Genomic DNA, 20,442 nt, shown 5'->3' with positions numbered 1-20,442 from the left:
AGCAGGCTCATAGCGGAAGAGCCTGATGTGGGGCTTGATCCCAGAACGCTGGGATCACGCCCTGAGCCGAAGGCAGACGCTTAACCGCCATGCCACCCAGGCGCCCCTACACGTTTGTATTTTGCTTGAAATTATGTTTGTCAGATTCATCCATGTAGGAATGTATGTAAGCTGTAGTTTGTTCCTTTTTAGTACTACACAGTATTCCACTGATGAGTATCTCCGTTTATGTATGCGTTCTAGTGTTGATGGGCATTTGGGCTGTTTCTAGTTTGAGGCTATCACAAATAATGCTATTATACATGTCTCATGGTATATATGTACAGGTGTTTCTTTTTTTTTTTTTTTAAAGATTTTATTTATTTTGGGGGGGGGAGCGAGCTCCTTGCTCAGTAGGGATCCCAATGTGGGGCTCAATCCCAGGACCCTGGGATCATGACCTAAGCCTAAAGCAGACGCTTAACCTCCTGAGCCACCCAGGCGCCCCCATGTATGGGTATTTCTATTAGGTTTCCCCTTTAGATCTACATTCTACCTAAAATTGATTTTTGTGTCTCATGAGAGCTTTCATTTTTTCCCACAAGGCTATCAAACGAACCTATCATTACTTACTGAAAAGACCATCCTTTCCCCACTGCACTCGTCTGCCATCTTTGTCACACGGCAAGTGACTGTATATGTACAGGGCTGTTTCTCTTTCAATGTATTTCTCTATCCTTGTGCTAAAACTTCACCATCTTGATTAGTGTAGGTTTTAATGGATCTTGATATTAGTAGAACAAATATTTCTGCACTGGTAAAAAGTATACTGTTACACTGAACCTAGAGATCAATTTTGGAAGAATGGATATGTTTATTACACTGAGCCATCCAATGTATGCAGGAAGTGTGTGCCATCATTTATTTACTCCTTTAATTTCTCTCAACATGACAGAGTTTTCAGTGTAGTCTTGCCCATGTTTTCTCAAATTATTCATAGAAACATGTTATTTTCTGATGCCATTATAAATAATGTTTTTAAAAAATAAATTCTATTTTCTGTTTGTAGCTGGTATACAGAAATAGTTGATTTCTATATAACTTGTGTATAAAGGAGTTCAGGACATGCCACTCCAAAATATGCTGCTCCAGTATATTATTTTGAGTTGAAGTCACTGAAAAACAGCAAATATGTCAGAATGGCTTTTTCTGAACCTACCATATCTGCTTAAAGGCAGGTCCTCCAAAAGGAACTCAGTTGTCATAAATCATCTCCCTAAAAGTTTCATCACCCAGGGAAGACTGACTCTTACCACAGGACAGAAAACAGGAAGTAGCCATCACACCCACACAAATTTTGTCACAAACTGTGTCTCCCATCTATTCTTCCAAGGGCCTGATCAACTTTTCTAAAAATCATTCATTCTACCCAAGTAGCCCATATCCCCTCTTCTTTTTCCCCTATTAAGACATTATAGTTTACGAATCCTTTCCGGAGAAAGGATTATAGATCTTTTTGAAATATGTCATGTTTTTCCAGAAAAAATTCACATGTCAAAACATTTGATAATTTCCTGGGGTTCACAGATACCCTGAAGCCCCTTCACCCACCTTCTAGATTAACAATTCCTACCCTAAGATGTTAAAAAATGATTTTTAAAAAAAGATTGTCTGAGGAGAAAAAAGATTTTCTTGATTCCTATCACAGAACACTTTCTATATACACCATTTTTTTAGTTATGTCGCAGAAAATATTCTAAATTGGAACAACTTCCTACTGGTGAGCTCAGTAAAAGTTGCCCAAAAGTGTGCTGCTTGATATAGTAAAGGATAATTTAAAAAAATCAGTCTTCTAAGATGTAAATGAGTTCTTTTGTATTCAAATGCAGCAAACTTTAGCTTGCATCTTAATTTTTAAAGGAAGTGTTTATGCGTCTTTTCCTCTTCCTCTCTTTGATTATCCCAAGTGTTTGGGAGTTTTAGAGTAGACCTTTCAACCATGCCTCCCTCCCCACCACTACCACCACCATGCTCCAATTCACAACCATATCTAATGCTTATGGCTCAGAAGTCCCATCACACTGGAACACTGCAGATCCAATTCCTGTGTTTTGGCCTGGTTCCATTTACCAGGCCATCTCACCTCATATCACACTAGCCTGGTACTTACAGCAGCTCTAAGAGGTAAATGTAGGTTTTCTTTCTATCTTATTTGTGAATATGGCTAGATCTTTACTTTTAGGTGTATCTGCATGTCTGAGTGTGCTAGGTAGGAGGGTGCTCTGAGTGAATCAAAAACCTAACCTTGACTGAATGCTGACAATGTTCTCTCTCAGAAACATACTCCCATAGAGTATAATTTTGAAGCATACAGTAGAGAATTAAATTATATTGTAATACCCTGGAACAGGGATGAGAATAAAAGCTCTTTTTGATCATTAATATGCTTGAAAAGAGGTAAAAGCTCTACAGTGTGAGACTTCTAATTCCTGTAAAAATGGACCCCCAGTAATTCAGACTAGTCTTGTTAATGGGAATACCTTGAAAAAGTGAATAATATATTCAAAAAGTCTTCATGGTATCGAAATGCTAACATGGCAGTAAAAAATTATGAGGCAAGATTCAATTGCCCAAATTTCCTTTCAAGTCTCTAACAACTACTTCTATTTCCTGGGTATCTATTCTATTGTTCAGAGACTAAAGAAACTCCGTATTCTGAAATTAAGTTAAAAATAAAGGTATATTTTGGGGCGCCTGGGTGGCGCAGTCGTTAAGCGTCTGCCTTTGGCTCAGGGCGTGATCCTGGCGTTCTGGGATCGAGCCCCACATCGGGCCTCTCTGTTGGGGGCCTGCTATTTCCTCTCCCACTCCCCCTGCTTGTGTTCCCTCTCTCGCTGTCTCTCTCTGTCAAATAAATAAAAATAAAATCTTTAAAAAAAAATAAAGGCATATTTTGTAATGAAAGAAATAAAACATAGAAGAAAAATATTTATTTGAATATTATACGCTGTAGTAATGAAAACAGGTTTAGGGCAATAAAGATGTGATAAGGGGTCAAAATATATATCATCAAATGTGAAGTATACAGAAAAAGGCTCATGAGTTTTTTAAAGTAATATTAACATTAATTAAAATCATTAAGTGAATTATAATAGTAATAAATTTCTATCTTTTGGCTATGAAACTGATATTGAATGCCATAAAAAATTAATACATACTTGGGAGAATATATTTGCCAATCGTGTATCATAAGAGGTTAATATCCTGTATATATTATGAACTCATATAACCCAACAGCCAAAAAAAAAAAAATCCAATTAGAGATTAGATCTAAATAGACAAACGTAATGATATTATGACACCTCATACCTGTTGGAATGGCTAGTATCAAAAAAGAAAAAATATAACAAGTTTGGTGAGGATATGAAGAAAAGGCAACCATTGGGCACTGCTGTTGGGAATATAAATTGGTGCAGCCACTATGGAAAACACCTGGAGCTTTCTCAAAAAATTAAAAATAGAACTATTATATGGATCTACTTCTACTTCTAATTCTACTTCTGGGTATTTACCCAAAGAAAATCAAATCACTATCTTGAAAAGGTATCTGCACTCCTATGTTCACTGCAGAGTATTTACACTAGCCATACATTACAAATACACGTGTATACATACATATATGCAATGGGATATCATTCAGCCATTAAAAGAGGAAGGAAATCCTGCCATTTGTGACAGCATGGATGGACCTTAAGGGCATTATGCTAAGTAAAGTAAGCCAGACAGAGAGTCAATACTGCATGATATCACTTCTATGTAGAATATTTTAAAAAGAAGAACTCACAGATACAAAGAACAGATTGGCGACTGCTAGAGGCAGGGGGTGGGGGTGACGTGGGTGGTCAAAAAATACAAAACTCTATTATAAGGTAAGTTCTGGGAATATAACGTATAGCAGGGGACTATAGTTAACAATACTCTATTGTATATGGAAAATTGCTAAAAGAGTAAATCTTAAAAGTTCTCAACACAAAAGGGGCGCCTGGCTGGCTCAGTTGGAAAAGCATGTGACTCTTGATCTTGGGTCATGACCTCAAACCCACATTGGGTGTAGAGATGACTTTAAATAAACAAACAAACAAACATACTTTTAAAAAAAGTTCTCACCACAAGAAAAAAAAATTAGGGGCATCTTGGTGATGCAGTTGGTTAAGCATCTGACTCTTGGTTTCAGTTCAGGTAGTGATCTCAGGGTCACTGAGATCAAGCCCCATATCAGGCGGGGAGTCTGCTTAAGTTTCTCTCTCTCTGCCCACCCCCCGGCTCTCTCCTGTTCTTTAAAAAAAAAAAAAAAAAAAAAAAAAACTTAAAAAAAATTACGTTGTGCGATTTGTGCACCTAAAAATAATACAGCTGACTCTTGAACAACATGGGCTTGAACTGTGCAGGTCCACTTACACATGTATTTTTTCCAATAAATACAATAGAGTATTATAAATGTATCTTCTCTTCCCTATGGTTTTCTTAATAACACTTTCTTTTTTCTAATTTAAGAATATAGTATATGATAGATATAACATACAAAATATGTGTTAATTGACTGTTTAATGTTATTTGTAAAGATTCTGGTCAACAGTAGGCTATTAGTTAAGTTTTTAGGGAGTTATATGCAGATTTTCAACTCCATTTTTTTATAGCTCAAAAAAATACATACATATGTAAATAGATATTTTTAAAAATTTAATACATACTGACAGGATCAAGTAAGGAGATCAAGGAATGAAAAAAAAAGTTCATGAACTCTCTTTTCTTGTTATTGCCATATTGGGCTTTGTGACAGATGGCACGACTGGTCCAATCTTTCATCCCTGCCTGCATCCACATCCTTTGCGATTTAATACTGCACTATGGTTGGGTTATTTTGGTAAGCCAGACTTTTGGGAATATTTTCTCTCATGTGCTTCTGCCTTCATCATGGGATTAAACCCAAGAGAGCCTGCTGCAGGAGGAGAGACATGCAGAACGGAGTATTTAACTGTGGTTGAAGCCAGCTTGCTGTGAGCAAATTAAACCAAGATAAGCAAAGTCACCTAGCTGCCCTCCATCTGCCTGGAGAAGTATGAGCATTAAGTGTGTATTATATGCCATTCAGGTGTTGCAGTTGTCTGTCAGGCAATGGTCTCATGGCAACAGATAATACAGACTTTGCAGGCTTTAGCCAACAACTTAGCATTTTTTACTTTCTTTTGAAAATACTGCCTAATGACACTAACCATTTTTTTTTTTTATTATATTCAGTTAGCCAGCCGACAATAACCATTATTTGACATTTCTCTCTGTCTTCACTCTGGTCTACTGAATTTTGACTAACATGACCATTTACTACTGACCTGGCACAGCCCACGAAAATCAAGCTCTCACAAGTCTGGGAAGCAAGCAAGAAAATGATCTCAAGGGAAAGAAGGAGTGATCCTAAAATAGTTCAATGCAAGAACAGAGGTAAGGGGCGCCTGGGTGGCTCAGTCGTTAAGCGTCTTCTGCCTTTGGCTCAGGGCGTGATCCCAGAGTCCTGGGATCAAGACCCACATCAGGCTCCTCCACTGGGAGCCTGCTTTTTCCTCTCCCACTCCCCCTGCCTGTGTTCCCTCTCTCGCTGGCTCTCTCTCTGTCAAATGAATAAATAAGATCTTAAAAAAAAAAAAAAAAAAAAAAAGAACGGAGGTAGGAAAGAGTGGAAGGCTAAGAATCAAGAGAGTAGGTAACCCAAAGGGCTCAGTGTATTTGCATTATAGCTAAAGTGCATTTGGGCCAAAGAGTCTACAGATATGTTTTGTATATTTGCATTTAATATAAAAACTCTTTCAAGTGATTTCATATTTTTAAAAACCTTTTACTATTTTAATGCTAACAATATAGATTATTACCATATGATATTATATGGAGCAGTATGCAGGTAGATGACATTTAAATCTGCATTAAATAATCTGCTTAAAACTAAAAAAGTTGAACCCACGTGTCTATCATCATTTAAATATCACACATGTAGATTTTCTTCCACTATAGGAATGTCAAGTCTCCAAATTGCTTAAGAAATCACACAAAGAATAAAGGGTATATTTACAAAGCTTAAAAAAAAAAAGCAAAAAAACCCTACTGCCATCTAGTACTATTGACCTCATACACAGCTACTGACCTGCATTAAAGTTGAAACCTCCCCTTAAATGTCATTCCTATTATTGTTTCCATTTAAATGGTCTGCAACCTAATTAAATGCCAATCTACTTTCTCACAGTTTATAACATTTGACATTTACACCAAGATTCTAGATGTCATCTCCTGAAACCATCAGATAATAGTTATTGTTGTCCTCACAGGTCATCTTTTAAAAGGACTACTTATTAGTATATTTGCCTATAATTTTGACATCACAAATTCACAACCCTATAAAGGTTTATAAAGGTACCACAATAACTCTTATATGCTAATATTTTAATTTCATTTTAATATACAGAGGACAAGGAAAACATTGATTCAAACTTACAATAGCAAGGTCTAGTGACATTTTCTTCTAAAGGTTACATCTCAGAACTATACAAACAAATTACCAATACATAACTATTAAATAATTGGTTTGTTCAGTTCAATCATAAAATATAATATATCTATCTGCAGGTATGTATTTTGAACATAAAATTCTATTTAGCAAATTAATTATAACTTCACAACTGCTATCAAAACAAGTGAATAAGAACTTTTAAATAAAGATGGTCTAAAAAACACTCATCTCCTTTTCACAAAAGGGCACCTAAGGAAGCTGATACTCACATTACGCACTAAATTAAATACATAGTAGAGGTGATAAACCCTTACTGGTTATAACTCACATACGAGAATTCAAGGTTAAATCCCTGTTTTTTAACTAAACTACTAAACCATCTAAATATCTGGTATGCTCTGAATGTTTGTATCCTTCCCACTCACCCCACCTCAGATTTATACCTTAAAACCTAATGCCCAAGGAGGGGCCTTTGGGAGGTGATTAGGTCATCAGAGTGGAGCACTCATGAATGGGATTTATACCCTTATAAAAGAGGCTTGAAAAAGCCCCTTTGCCCCTCTGCCTTGTGAGGTTACAGGGAGAAGACAGCCATCAGTGAACTAGTAAAGGGGCTCTCACCAGACACCAAATCTGCTGGTGCTCTGATCTTGGACTTTGCAGGCTCCAGAACAGTGCGAAACACATCAATATTGTTATAAGTCACCCAGTTTGTATCATTTTGTTGTGGACCAAGACACTAACCACTATGACCACGGAAGTTAAATAAACTATGATACACACATAAATTATATCATGCATGTATTAAAGTAGATTTAGTTCTCTATCTCATATTGTAAAGTAAATAAGGGAACAAGTAAATCACAAAAAACAATCCCACTTTTCTCAAATAAAAAACAATGCATTTGTGTTGAAGTACGATATAGTTTAAAGCTTGATCTAGAGTCAAATCTGAGTTTAAATGCTAGTTTCAACACCTGCTAGCTAGCTTTCTACTTGTAGCAGTCTGTTTTGGGCGTGCTATTAACTCTTCTTGGACTCAATTTCTACCTTTTGTAGTGGTAGATATTGATACTTCCATTTCATAGGGTGGTTGTGAAGTAAATGAGATAAGACACATAAATGGCTTGGCATAATCCAAGCCACTATAAATGCTTAATAACTGCAGTTATTTTTATGGCCCTCCCCTAACCTCAAGAAATGAATTCTCTGGTACCATTTAAGAGTCAGAAAAAATAACTTAAGAATTTGCCCCTACAGAGTTTTAGGTTTGTATGACATATAACTTTGGGGATTAATAACAGAAAAGCCTTAGAAAAACTAACACATGTGTAATGATAAAATTATTTCAGATTATTATAAGCATATACATGAACTACATACATATAAATTATATGTTATACTCTACTATATCCTAGAATATTAAAATAATGAGGTTGAAAAGAAAAAACATTGCTTTTCTAAGCATGTGGGAGAATTTATCTAAATACACAGTGATTCAGATGACCACAAAAATGGTTCATAAAAGGGATCAACTTGAAAAATCCTTTTATGAGCTTTTCTTCTGATAGGAATTAAAGCTATAGTTAAGATGTTCTGACAGCCAACAAACTTGCACAACTGACCTTTAGGGAAATAGAGTTAGGATTCTGGAAAGCTGTACATTCCACATTTCAGGTTCTATATTTTCAAGTCCCCCTTTCTGAAAACATGTTTATCTTGAAAATTCTAGCTTTCCTTCATCTCACTGCGTGAACATTCCATTAAGGATCTGATTTCTGTCACTTTCCAACCTTGTGGACCTAAATTTTTCATCTATAAAAAGAATCCTCCATTTATAGAAATATGTCCTACCATATTTCAAGCAACATTTCCATTTACAGATAAAGTAGTTATTCTACTTCAAATTCTGTTTCAAGTCTTTCTCCCACCAAAGCCTTAATACTGGGTATTTTCTTCTAAACGTTTTCAGTGAAATAATTCTGAAAGAACAGGAATACAGCAAGATCAAAGAATAAAACACGTCAAATTTAAAAACATACAGGAGTAACAGAAACAGTACTATTAGCCCAAAATAAAAGATGTATACTAAAATGTTACTTAAGTCCTTATAATATTTTTTTAAAAAAAGCGTTAGATGCTTTTTCTACTCTTAATGTTTAGGCTCTCTTTAGGCACTAAAATCAAAGTTGAAAACGACTTTCTGGTTAGCCTTCAGCATTTTAAGTTTTGTAAGCCTAAGTAATTTAGGGTCACAGACTATCTGACCACCAGTATCAAATCAATCAAATGTTTGTTGATATATTTTAATTTTGCCAAAGCCTTTTACCATTAGTGGTTTTTTTGGTTTTGTTTTGTTTTAAGATTTTTGTTTATTTGACAGAGAGCAAGAGCAAGCACAAGCAAGGGGAGTGGCAGGCAGAGGGAGAGGGAGAAGCAGGTTCCCTGCTGAACAGGAAGCCAGATGCAGGGCTTGATCCCAGGACCCCGGGATCATGACCTGGGCTGAAGGCAGACAGTTAACAGACTGAGCTATCCAGATGCCCCTACCATTAGTGTCTTAACTGAAGTCACATGTTACTGTTACCGCTGCCACCTCCTACAGCAGAAAAGCAAGATATTTTCTATACATATGCTGGCTCTTTCTTATAATGTTGTTCTCAGGTGGGGCCATCTAATGATTTTTTCCCTGACATTTTCAATAATTACACTAGATTCTATTGGATATAATACTGAATTTCATTTATAGCAACAAACCATGTTTTTAAAAGCAATGAACATCANTTCAATAATTACACTAGATTCTATTGGATATAATACTGAATTTCATTTATAGCAACAAACCATGTTTTTAAACATGGTTTAAAAAAGCTGGATATAATACTGAATTTCATTTATAGCAACAAACCATGTTTTTAAACATGGTTTAAAAAAGCTTCTATTAAAAAAGTTTGAGAGAAAAATTAGTCATCTATTTACCTACGAAGAGCTGCCATGGTCTCTGTAGGGCCGGTTTTCAATAAATAAAGTTTTGAAAAGTTGCTTTTGAATTGTTTGTCAAGGCTACAAGAACAACTGAATGGAAAACAGCACATTAACAGGCAAACAGAATGTGGCCACCCACTGGAACTGCAAATTCCTTCAGTTCAATTTGTTACCAATCTACCCTAAAAATTATTCCAGAACCAACTAGAACTACTAGGATATAGGTAAAACCACAGTACTTCATTTTATGCTGTTCCATCTGGGAGCAGTCAGAGAGGCTAAAGTGAAAACATGGTTGGTCACTCGTGTAAAGACAGCAGAGATTTTGGCACATTCATCAAAATTCATCTATCAGCACAGGTGAAAGTACACTAAAGCCTTGGTCTTTGGATTCAGTTAGCATACGTATATACTAGTTAAACATGTGTGCTTAACTTTAAAACATTAATGCACAGAATTAGGATTATGATTCAGCTAATTACCCATTATTTTAAATACAAATAAAATAATCTTTCAAATAAAATTATTTTACGGTTAAACTTCCACATTTTAGGGTTAAAACCTTTCAAAAGTAAATCAACATTTTTTTACCACGATTTTAAGCACTTCACTTCCTCTAGCCATTTTTTAATAGTTCAAGTCAATTTCACAACAGGTAAACTGCATGAATGATATCTGGGGTGAGTGGTCACAACACGGGAATTTTGATCAATCTGAGACAATTATATTAATATATATGTACATGTACATAGGTATATGTACACATACATACATATATATACACAAATATATATATACACACACATATATATGTTATATATATATGTAAAATTAGGCCTTAAGGTGGTACAAGCATTTTTTTTTTTTAAAAGCCTTATAAAACCTTCCTGCATTCTGAAAGTATAACAATGGTAGGAGGGCCATTTTTTAAATAGATTATAACTTTTCTGGGGGTTCAAACTCATCAGAAAGTTTCAAAATTTCAATAAAGTAAAACCACCAGTAAATTAATAGTCAGTTCAATATTGATACTTAGAGTCAAGTAGAATTAGCAATTTTAAACAAAATCAGGAATGCTGACAGAAGGGTACACTTACAAGCTGCTCCGATTTTACACCATACAGCTGGACGGTCTTTGCCACATTTTTTGACACAGCTAACGCAAGGTCTGCATCTACAGCAGCTACATTGAGTTCACTGCAGAAAACAAAAACAGACTTCAATTATTAGCAACAGAGTTCATCAGCAAAGTAAAGAACAACATATAAACTTAAACCCAGTAAGCAATGTAGTGATTCTGGTTTATAGATTTCACTGATTGCTTCCAAGAATTGGTTGCATTGTTTCATTTTTCCTCCTAAATTCAGCATTAGGAAAAAGAGCTTTGAGATGGCTCGGTTAATGACCAGTTTCTCATTAATAAAAGCACGTCATGTGTGGGTTCAGGCTGTGATTAAGAGAGTAAATTGTGTACAGATTTTTAAAGTAGCTCTCTTGTTAATACTGATAAATGCAATTAGAGACACTGCATATCACAGACATCTGCAAGGAAATGACAGCTTTTGAATGGAAATGATGACCTTGGAAGGACACAGGCTAAAAATATAAATTACCCATTATACATAAAGATGCTTAGTTTCTGTAGAAATTATGTCAATCCATGCAATTTTGTAAAGTAGTTTTTTAAATATATCAAAAGCATAACAAAAACTTAGCTTGAAACTTTAAAATTTGGAGTCATGAAGTATTTCTTTGCCATACTTATTTTCAACTTTTAACAATGGATTAGTTGGGACTGACAAAAAGAAAAAAAAAAGTGTTTACAAAGACCATGGAAAAAATACGAGGAGTTAAAAACTGCAGAAAAACCCATACATAGGTAGAAAGCAGGAAAAGTAATTATTGTCTGTGAAGTAGCAAAATAAATCTTGACACTTAACAGATTCTCTTTATGAAGAAAGTGAAGGACTCTGAAACAACACTAGTGCATATTATGTGCAATAAAAATGCCCTTTCATAAATAGTGACACAAAACTTTATTAATGCTCACTTTTAAATTCTACTGAATACTGGCAATAACTATGCTTCTTCAAGCTTCATGTTATATTTGATTACAGCATTGCCAAGCTTCCCAGAGGAATGGGAGAGATGCCTCTTCAACATTTCCGTAAATAGGTCAAAAGATCAAATTGCCAAAAAAAAAAAAAAAAAGACATCAAGCTGAATCCAAGGCTGTTCTTGTCACTACCATATCAAACAGATAACAGAACCATATCAAACAGATAACAGAACCATATCAAACAGATAACAGAGACATCACAGTAAAAAAAATCTAGAGTCAGGACTTTGGAAAGTCATGATAATCATGGAAAGATTCAAGATCAAGGTGCACAGCAATTTAGACACCATATTGGTATGTCTGCAGTTGGATATATGCTCACAGACATTATACCTGTGGCTTCTTAGTCCTACTCCACATGCCTACAAGTCACCAGCTTCAAATCTGTAGTCTAAAACGATCTAGACAGTTCTATACTTTGGTCCTCTATTGCCTAACTACTATTTTTATTTCTCAAAATGTTCATCTACAAATGTACAGACCTACTGTTATGACAACTTGTTAGCTGTGACAGGAACTGAGATAGTCTTAACTGCAAATTCATCTGGGTTAAGTGTAAATGTCTAAGGCAACAGTATAATTACATTGTCTGCAAGCATTCAGGTGGCACCTCTACGAGGATACCTTGCCTTTTGAGAGTTTTAAAAGCTGTCACATTCACTTAGTAAGCTCAAAATAGCAAACACAAGTAGGCTAATCAAGATTATAATCCTGGGTATGCCATGAAGTACTTTACAGATTTAAGATAAAAAACACTAAGCTCTATGCTTTAACTTCTCAGTTTGTAAAATTATTTTTGTGCTTATTTTACTATATAATATTATTTACTATGGCATAAAAATTAGGTTCACTTTGCATCCTTGACAAGATACGGAATGATTATAATAAGCTATTTTTAGACTGTATTTAAATGGTTTTATTAATCGGAATCTTAGGTACTTACTCTATGTGCACTGATTCACTGCAAAACTCTTCATTTAACTGCAGGACTAATTACTTGAATAATTTCAAGTAAATTAAAACATCACTAACAAATGTGGCAGGCATTTTACAGCATGTCGTTATATAAAAATACGTACCTTGCTATAGTTTTAATGATACCTTCAAGTTCATCCGAGGAAGGAGGATTGCGACCACCAGGGGGAAAAACCAAGTTGATAGGATCAAAGAGTCGAGATAAAGATTTCGATAAATAGGCAGCTTCATAGGGTTGCAGTGAGTCTTTCAAAGCCTTTTCTGGGCTGTGGGGACAAAATTTATTAAAACCGAATTCAGATTATACAAATCTAATTGCTATTGTATTGGGTTGTAAACACCTTTCTTAAAAACCTATCTTCTATATAAAATGTTAACTCTTTATAAACAAAAAGAGAAAAAATTCTGTTTAAAAATGTATATACATTTACAAATACATTGCATAACTAGACATTTACTGAGAACTAAACATTTTAATTTAGACAAACTCCTATGTATAAATGTGATCTAATATATGCCAGTATCTACTGTAGTAAGTCTGTCGTTCGAAACTAAAAGAATAACAATGTAAAATCTTACTAATTCTAATGAGGCTATGCCTTTGCTTAGGAAATCGTTTTTAGAGAGTATCAAAGCTTCATGAGAGAGCCAAGTGCGCAGAAACCTGCTCCACTAACTTGACCCTTTCCACCCATAGCTGCCATTTCCCATAGAGCTCCCTGAGAGGGAAGTGCACAGGGTCTAGGCTGTGATCAGCCTTCCAATGCCAAACTAACAGAACAGGGACAATATAAAAAGTGTTTGTGAAAGTGCTATAATCACATAAATCCTCCCAATCGGAATTCTAAGCTCATTTGCTTTACCATATTCTTCACAAACTGGAATTTAGTCTACTATATGTATCTTTCCTTCTTAATCTTCCCATGTCTCCAATTATTCGTATTTTCAGTTACCAGTCCCACTATCGGGTCTTATATTTTTCCTTTGGCAATTACTATCAAATGTCTAAAACCATTATTTCCATCTGTTTTCTTATTCCTATAACTAACTCCATATCTCCTCTAGTCACCCCTGTTTATAATCCTTCTTACCAGTCCTTCCACTGTCTTTTTTTTTTTTTTCTTAAACAAATCCCCCTTCATTCTAAATGTCATCCTTAAAAACATCTGATTTGCTCCACCATGTAATTTATGAAACCTGGCTTTTTTCTTTTCCCATCCTTTCTGGTCATCTAATGAGCCCTAGAGGTCACAATGCTCTTGGCTCGTACATCATAATTCCATAGTTATCTCTTAACATTTCTCATTCAATAAGTATTTCCCTCAGCACGTATTTACTGAGAATACTATGTACCAGGCCTTGTTAAGTGCTGGGAAGATGTAGATTACAAGCACTTTACAATGCAGGGAAGAAATGTGCAGGTAAAGTGCTAACTACAGTGATTTCTATAATAGGTGAAGATAGAGCACAATGGGACAGGGAGGACGGTGTCTAAATCTGCCTGAGGCAATCCTCTATTGAAGAACATGCCATCTATTTAAATGTCTTCGCTGTTTTTGCTCCTGTCATTTACTGACCTTAAGAAGCCTCTTTCCTCTTCTGCAGATATTTCAGTTATGAATTACAAGTACTTAAACTCCTCCTGTCTCTGAATCTGCACTAAAGATCTTTGGTGACTACAATGTCAAAACTGATAACTGGGGTGCCTGGGTGGCTCAGTTGGTTAAGCGTCTGCCTTCGGCTGAGATCACAATCCCAGGGTCCTGGGATTGAGCCCTGCCTAGGGCTCCCTGCTCAGCGGGGACTGCTTCTCCCTCTTCTCCTTGCTTGTGCTCTCTTTCACTATCTCTATCAAATAAATAAAATCTTAAAAAAAACACAAAACACCAAACTGATAACCATCCTAAAACCCATCCTGTTTGAGAAGTTTGTTTTTATTTTAGCTTTACTAGGGAGCGTCCATATTTGAGTCATCATTTTGAATTACTCTTCTAAGGTTTCCAAGCTTGAAGACAACTTTTCATATCCACACTGTCCGCATCTCCTTCTCTCCTACAAATACTATTAGGTCTCTACAATTTGCCAGGTAATGCCTAGGTGTGGGAAATAAGTAGTGAAGTCAATTAAAATTCCCTGTCCTTTTAAAGTTTACTAATGACAAACTTAAGGTTGCCAATAAGAAAGACACATACAAAAATAAACACAACTTTTTTAAGTGTTTTAAATATGGAATATGAGAGTCATAAGTTTTAAGAGAAAATTCAAGCAAGCCAGAAAGAATGTGTTCAGCTGTCTTTCTCTCTCTCTTTTTCATCCTATTTTGGATAGGATAAGGCAAGGGATGGTTTGCTGAGCAGAACTGAGGGGAAAGAGGGAATGAAGTGACAGAGATTTTCAGGGCAAGAGCTTTCCAGACAAAGAAAACAGGAAGTGCAAAGGCCTTCCACACTGGGCTCAGTGAGCCAAAAACTCAGAGGAGCAGAGCACGTAAGTGCCAGGAGAGTAGTTCAAGATGAAGTCAAACAGAAAATAGATGGAATAAATCATGTCAGGCTTTGTAGGTCAATAAAAGTGCCAGATTTTACTCAAAAGAACTTGCTCTTAGATCTTACTGTGATTGATGCTATGGAACCCTTTCCGATTCTCACCCTCCATCAGCTCACCGGGTCTGTCCTCTATCCCGTCAACTATTTCAAGAAACTCATTAGCATCCTGATTTTTCTAATTCACCTTCCTTTCAAAGCTCTAAGAATATCTTATTTAGATGGTCTATCTGCTGCTAAGCTACTCACATATTGCACAGAAAAAGTAAATTGTATCTATTCTACATTTATGCAAACCCCTTAATTTCAAGAGCCTTGAAACACAATGTATTAACTTGAAATCTACATTTGCAGCCCCTGGCTCTCTATAGGTGACTGTTCACCTCTACTTAACACTAAGACCAAACCACTGGCAATGGCCTTCATCAACTTGGACTTCTCTAGCTTTTTTCTCCCTTTGTGACTTCATCTACCCTCTTGTGATTTTCCTATTATCTCAAAGAAGTAGCTTGATTCCTTTTTCCATATCAAAACTTCTCAGAACTGAATATACTTCCTTTCCCATTTTTTTTAAAACTGCTTTACTGAGAGAGAATTCACATTCAATGCAACCATTTTTAAAACTGTACAATTCAACGGTTTTTAGTATAGTCTTAGATATGTGCAACCATCACCATACTCAGTTTTAGAACATTTTTATCATCTCAAAAAGAAACTTCATACCCTTCAAATATAACCCCTTGACCTTCTCACTCCATCCCCAACCCTAAGCAACTACTAATCTAATTTTTATCTCCATAATTTTTCTATTCTAGACTTCCATATGAATAGGGTCAAACAATATGTGTTTTTTGTGACTGGCTTTGTCCACTCAGCATAATGTTTTCAAGGTTCAGTAACACTGTAGTATGTATCATTCCTTTTTATGGCTGAATAGCATGGATATACACCACTGTTTTTTACCCATTTGTCTGCTGATAGACATTTGGGATGATTCTATCTTTTGGCTATTATGAATAATGCCGTTATAAACATTTGTTTCAGATTTGTGTAAACATTTAAAAAATCTGCTTAATGTTTTGCTTTTGATAAAATACACGTAACATAAAGTTTATCATTTTAGTCATTTTTAAGTGTACAGTTCAGTGGTATTAAGTACATTCCTACCTGATTGTGCAACCATCACCACCATCCATCTCCAGAACTTTTTCATCATCCCATACAGAAACTAGATCCATTAAACAACACTCCTCAGTCCACCCTCCCCAAACATGTTTTTACTTGTCTAGGCATATACCTAGGAGTAGAATTGTTGGGTTATGTGGTAACTGACTTTAATTGTTTGAGTAACTGCGAAATGATTTCCAAAGCCCTGTACTGTTTTACATTTCTACCAGCAACGTATGAGGGTTCTAATTTCTCCACATCCTTGCCAACACTTGTTATTTATTATCTTCTTGATAAAGGCATCTTCGTGGTGTAAAGTTGTAACTTATTGTGGTTGTGATTTGCATTTCCCTGATGGTGAGCATATTTTCATGTGCTTATGGGCCATCTGTCTATGTTCTTTGGAGATAATGTCTACTCAGATCCTTTGCCCATTTTTTAATTGGATAAGTTGTCTCTTATTGTTGAATTCTAAGGTCTCTTCCATATTCTACATACAAGTCCATTGATAGAGGAGTTGCAAGTATTTTCTCCCATTCTTGATGGTGTCCTTTCAAGTACAAAAGTTTTAATATGTGAAATAGTCCAATATATGTATTTTCTCTTTTGTTGCTCATGCTTTTGGGGTCATATAGCTAAGAGTTCTTTGTCAAATCCTAAGTCATGAAGACTTGCCTTTATATTTTCTTTGTTTTATATTTTTGACCTTATATTTATTTTTTTAATCAATTTTGAGTTATTTTTGTATATGGTATGAGGTAAAGTTCCAGCTTCATCCTTTTGAATAGAACTATCCAGTTGTCTTACCACCATTTGTCAAAAAGAGTATTCTTTCCCCACTGAATAATCTTGAAAAGCTTTCTGAAAATCAGCTGACCATTGATACATGGGTTTTTTCTAGACTCTCAATTCTTTTAAGATTTATTTCTTTATTTGAGAGAGAAAGAATGTGCACAAGTGGGGGGAGGGGCAAAGGGAAGAGGGAAGTAGACTCCCCACTGAGTAGGGAGCCTGCCCTGGGGCTCCACCTCAGGGCTCTGGGATCATGACTGAGCCACCCAGGTGCCCCTGGACTCTCAATTCTATTCCATTGATCAATGTCTCTCCTTGTACCAGTACCTTATCATCTTGTTTACCACTGCTCTGTAGTAAGTTTTGCAACTGGGAGGTGTGACTCCTACTTTATTCTTTTTTTTTTTTTTCAATACTGATTTGGTTATCCTAAGTACCTTGTAATTCCATATGAACTTTAGAATCAGGTTGTTACTTTCTACGAAAACGCCAGCTGAGATTCTGACAGCAACTGAAGTGAATCTGTAGATCCATTTCAGAAATATTGCTATCTTAACAATGTTAGGTCTTATGATCCATGAACACAAAATGTTTTTCAATTTATTTAGATCTTCAATTTCTTTCAGCAATATTTTATAGTTTTCATAGAAGTTTTATACTTCTTTCATTAAATTTCTTAAGTATTTTATTTTTGTGGTATTACTGCCATACATAGTATGTCTATTAATGTTACAAATCCAACAATAAGTTGTTATAATTATCACTCTACCATCTGTCATCATTTCCATAGCACATTATAGCTCTGCTCCCACTTACCTCGTTTATGCTCTTATTGGCAAATGTATACACATATATTTCTATATGTTATAAGCCCAACAATACATTCTATACATATTTTATACAACTGCATTTTAAATCAGCTAAGAGAAAAAAGGAGAAAATATGCATTTATAGTATCTTTTATAATTTCCTAACTATCTCTACTGGTACTCTTTGTTTGTGTGTACTTGAATTACCAACTGAGATGACTTGGTTTGCAGCCTGAAGAACTTCCTGTACTACTTCTTGCAAGTTAGGTCTGCTAGCAACAAATTCTCTCAGTTTTTGTTTATCTAGGTAAGTCTTTGCTTCTCTTTATTACGAACAACAGCTTTACTGAATATAGGACTGCTGGTTTACAGTTTCTTTCTTTGAGCACTTTGAGCCCACCACCTTCTGGCCTCCTTTGTTTCTGCTGAGAAGTCAGCTGTAAATCTTTTGGGCCTCCCTTATAAGTATGAGTAGTTTTTCTCTGCCTGCTATCAAGATTTTCTCCTTGTCTTTCACTTTGAACACTTTTAGTATGATGTGTCTGTTTGTGATCTTTTTGAGTTAATCGTACTTGGAGCTTGTTGAGAGCTTCATGGGTGTGTACATTGTTTTTCAATAAATTTGGGAAGTTTTCAGCCATTATGTCTTTGAATATTTTTTCTTCTCCTTTCTCCCTATACTCTTATTGTGGCACTCCCATTACATATGTGTTGGTATGTTTAATGGTGCCACACATTTCTCTGAGGCTCTGTTGTTTTTTTTTTCATTTATTCCTATATGTTCTTAGGCCTACATGAGTCTAGTTTCCAGTTGGCTAATTTTTTTAATGCCAGTTCGAATCTACTGTTGAGTCCCTCTAGTGATTTCTTAAATTTTAGTGACTGAACTATTCAACTGCAGCATTTCCATTTGATTCCTTTTTTTTTTTATAACTTTCCCCTATGATCCAGCCATTGCATTACTGGGTATTTACCCCAAAGATACAGATGTAGTGAAGAGAAGGGCCATATGCACCCCAATGTTCATAGCAGCATTGTCCACAATAGCTAAATCGTGGAAGGAGCTGAGATGCCCTTCAACAGATGACTGGATTAAGAAGATGTGGTCCATATATACAATGGAATATTACTCAGCTATCAAAAAGAACAATTTCTCAACATTTGCTGCAACATGGACGGCACTGGAGGAGATAATGCTAAGTGAAATAAGTCAAGCAGAGAAAGACAATTATATGGTTTCTCTCATCTATGGAACATAAGAACTAGGAAGATCGGTAGGAGAAGAAAGGGATAAAGAAAGGGGGGGTAATCAGAAGGGGAAATGAAGCATGAGAGACTATGGACTCTGAGAAACAAACTGAGGGCTTCAGAGGGGAGAGGGGTGGGGGAATGGGACAGGCTGGTGATGGGTAGTAAGGAGGGCACGTACTGCATGGTGCACTGGGTGTTATATGCAACTAATGAATCATCGAACTTTACATCAAAAACCAGGGACGTACTGTATGGTGACTAACATAATAAAAAAATTATTATAAAAAATATAATTTTCATCTTTTTATTGATATTCTCCATTTGATACAACACTGTTATATAGTCCTTTACTTAACCATGCTTTCTTTTAGTTCTGTGAACATATTTCTAATGGCTAATTTGAAGTCTCATTCTTTTAAATCTAATGTTTGGTCACTCTCACAAGCAGTCTCTGTTGCTTGGTTTTTTGTTTTTGTTTTCTCAGTGTATGGGTCATGTTTCTTTGTATGCCTCATTAATTTTCTTAGAAACTGGACATTTCAGATAATACATTATTGCAACTGTGGGTACTAGATCTCCACACCTCTAGGGCTTGTTATTTGCTTGTTTGGTGACTGGTTAGATTATTTTAGTGAAGTCTATTTCTCCCACACAGTGTGAAACCTTTGCCAGAGAGTCATAGCTTTGGGTATGCCCACAGTCACCCAGGGAGAAAGTGGTACTGAGAGGGTTCTGTTTCCACTCTTTCCCGGACCACACTCCTTCTTAATTTTAAGGAAAGCACAAAATACAAAATGAAAATTCTAACTTCTGGAGATAAATCACTATCACCATTTTCTGTGTATACTTCTAGACCTTTTTTAGGGGCAAGAATATGAATTTAAAAATAAAACTAAGCCAAAAATAGAATGATGCTAAATATTCTATTTTATATAATATTTAAACAACTTATTAGATCTTTGTAGATCAAGAGATGAGTTTAGTTCTCTTGCCCCTCTTCCATTAGTTCATATCTAATCTCCATGTTTAGCATAAAAGAGTTACTGAAGAGAAAAATTTCGTCTCATTCTATCTTCCCAGCCATGCCATTTATTTTGCCAATGAAAACTTCTACATCCTATATTTCACTAGCCAGAACTTCTTACTATGGTGGATACAATTTAAGTATTTAGAAAAATAAAAATTGGAAGAGAAACATTTACATCACCCAACATTTTTTTTTAACAAGGTAGGTGATGAGAATCTGCTATTACCTGAATCAGCCTT

At 35.6% G+C, this 20,442-nt stretch overlaps 1 protein-coding gene across 1 annotated transcript in view; it reads right to left on the bottom strand.

The window, feature by feature from the left end:
- COG5 (component of oligomeric golgi complex 5) overlaps nucleotides 1-20,442 on the bottom strand; it is a 285,065-nt gene that overhangs the window by 47,764 nt on the left and 216,859 nt on the right. Inside the window, exons 13-14 of the mRNA XM_034666445.1 lie at nucleotides 12,719-12,880; nucleotides 10,618-10,717 (exon numbers count right to left, since the gene is read on the bottom strand). Of these exons, the coding sequence (XP_034522336.1) occupies nucleotides 10,618-10,717; nucleotides 12,719-12,880 (262 nt within the window). The remainder of the gene's footprint in view (nucleotides 1-10,617; nucleotides 10,718-12,718; nucleotides 12,881-20,442) is intronic.

Source organism: Ailuropoda melanoleuca, chromosome 1 (assembly GCF_002007445.2).
Source record: "Ailuropoda melanoleuca isolate Jingjing chromosome 1, ASM200744v2, whole genome shotgun sequence".
NCBI lineage: Eukaryota > Metazoa > Chordata > Mammalia > Carnivora > Ursidae > Ailuropoda > Ailuropoda melanoleuca.
This window is presented reverse-complemented; position numbering and strand designations above follow the sequence as displayed.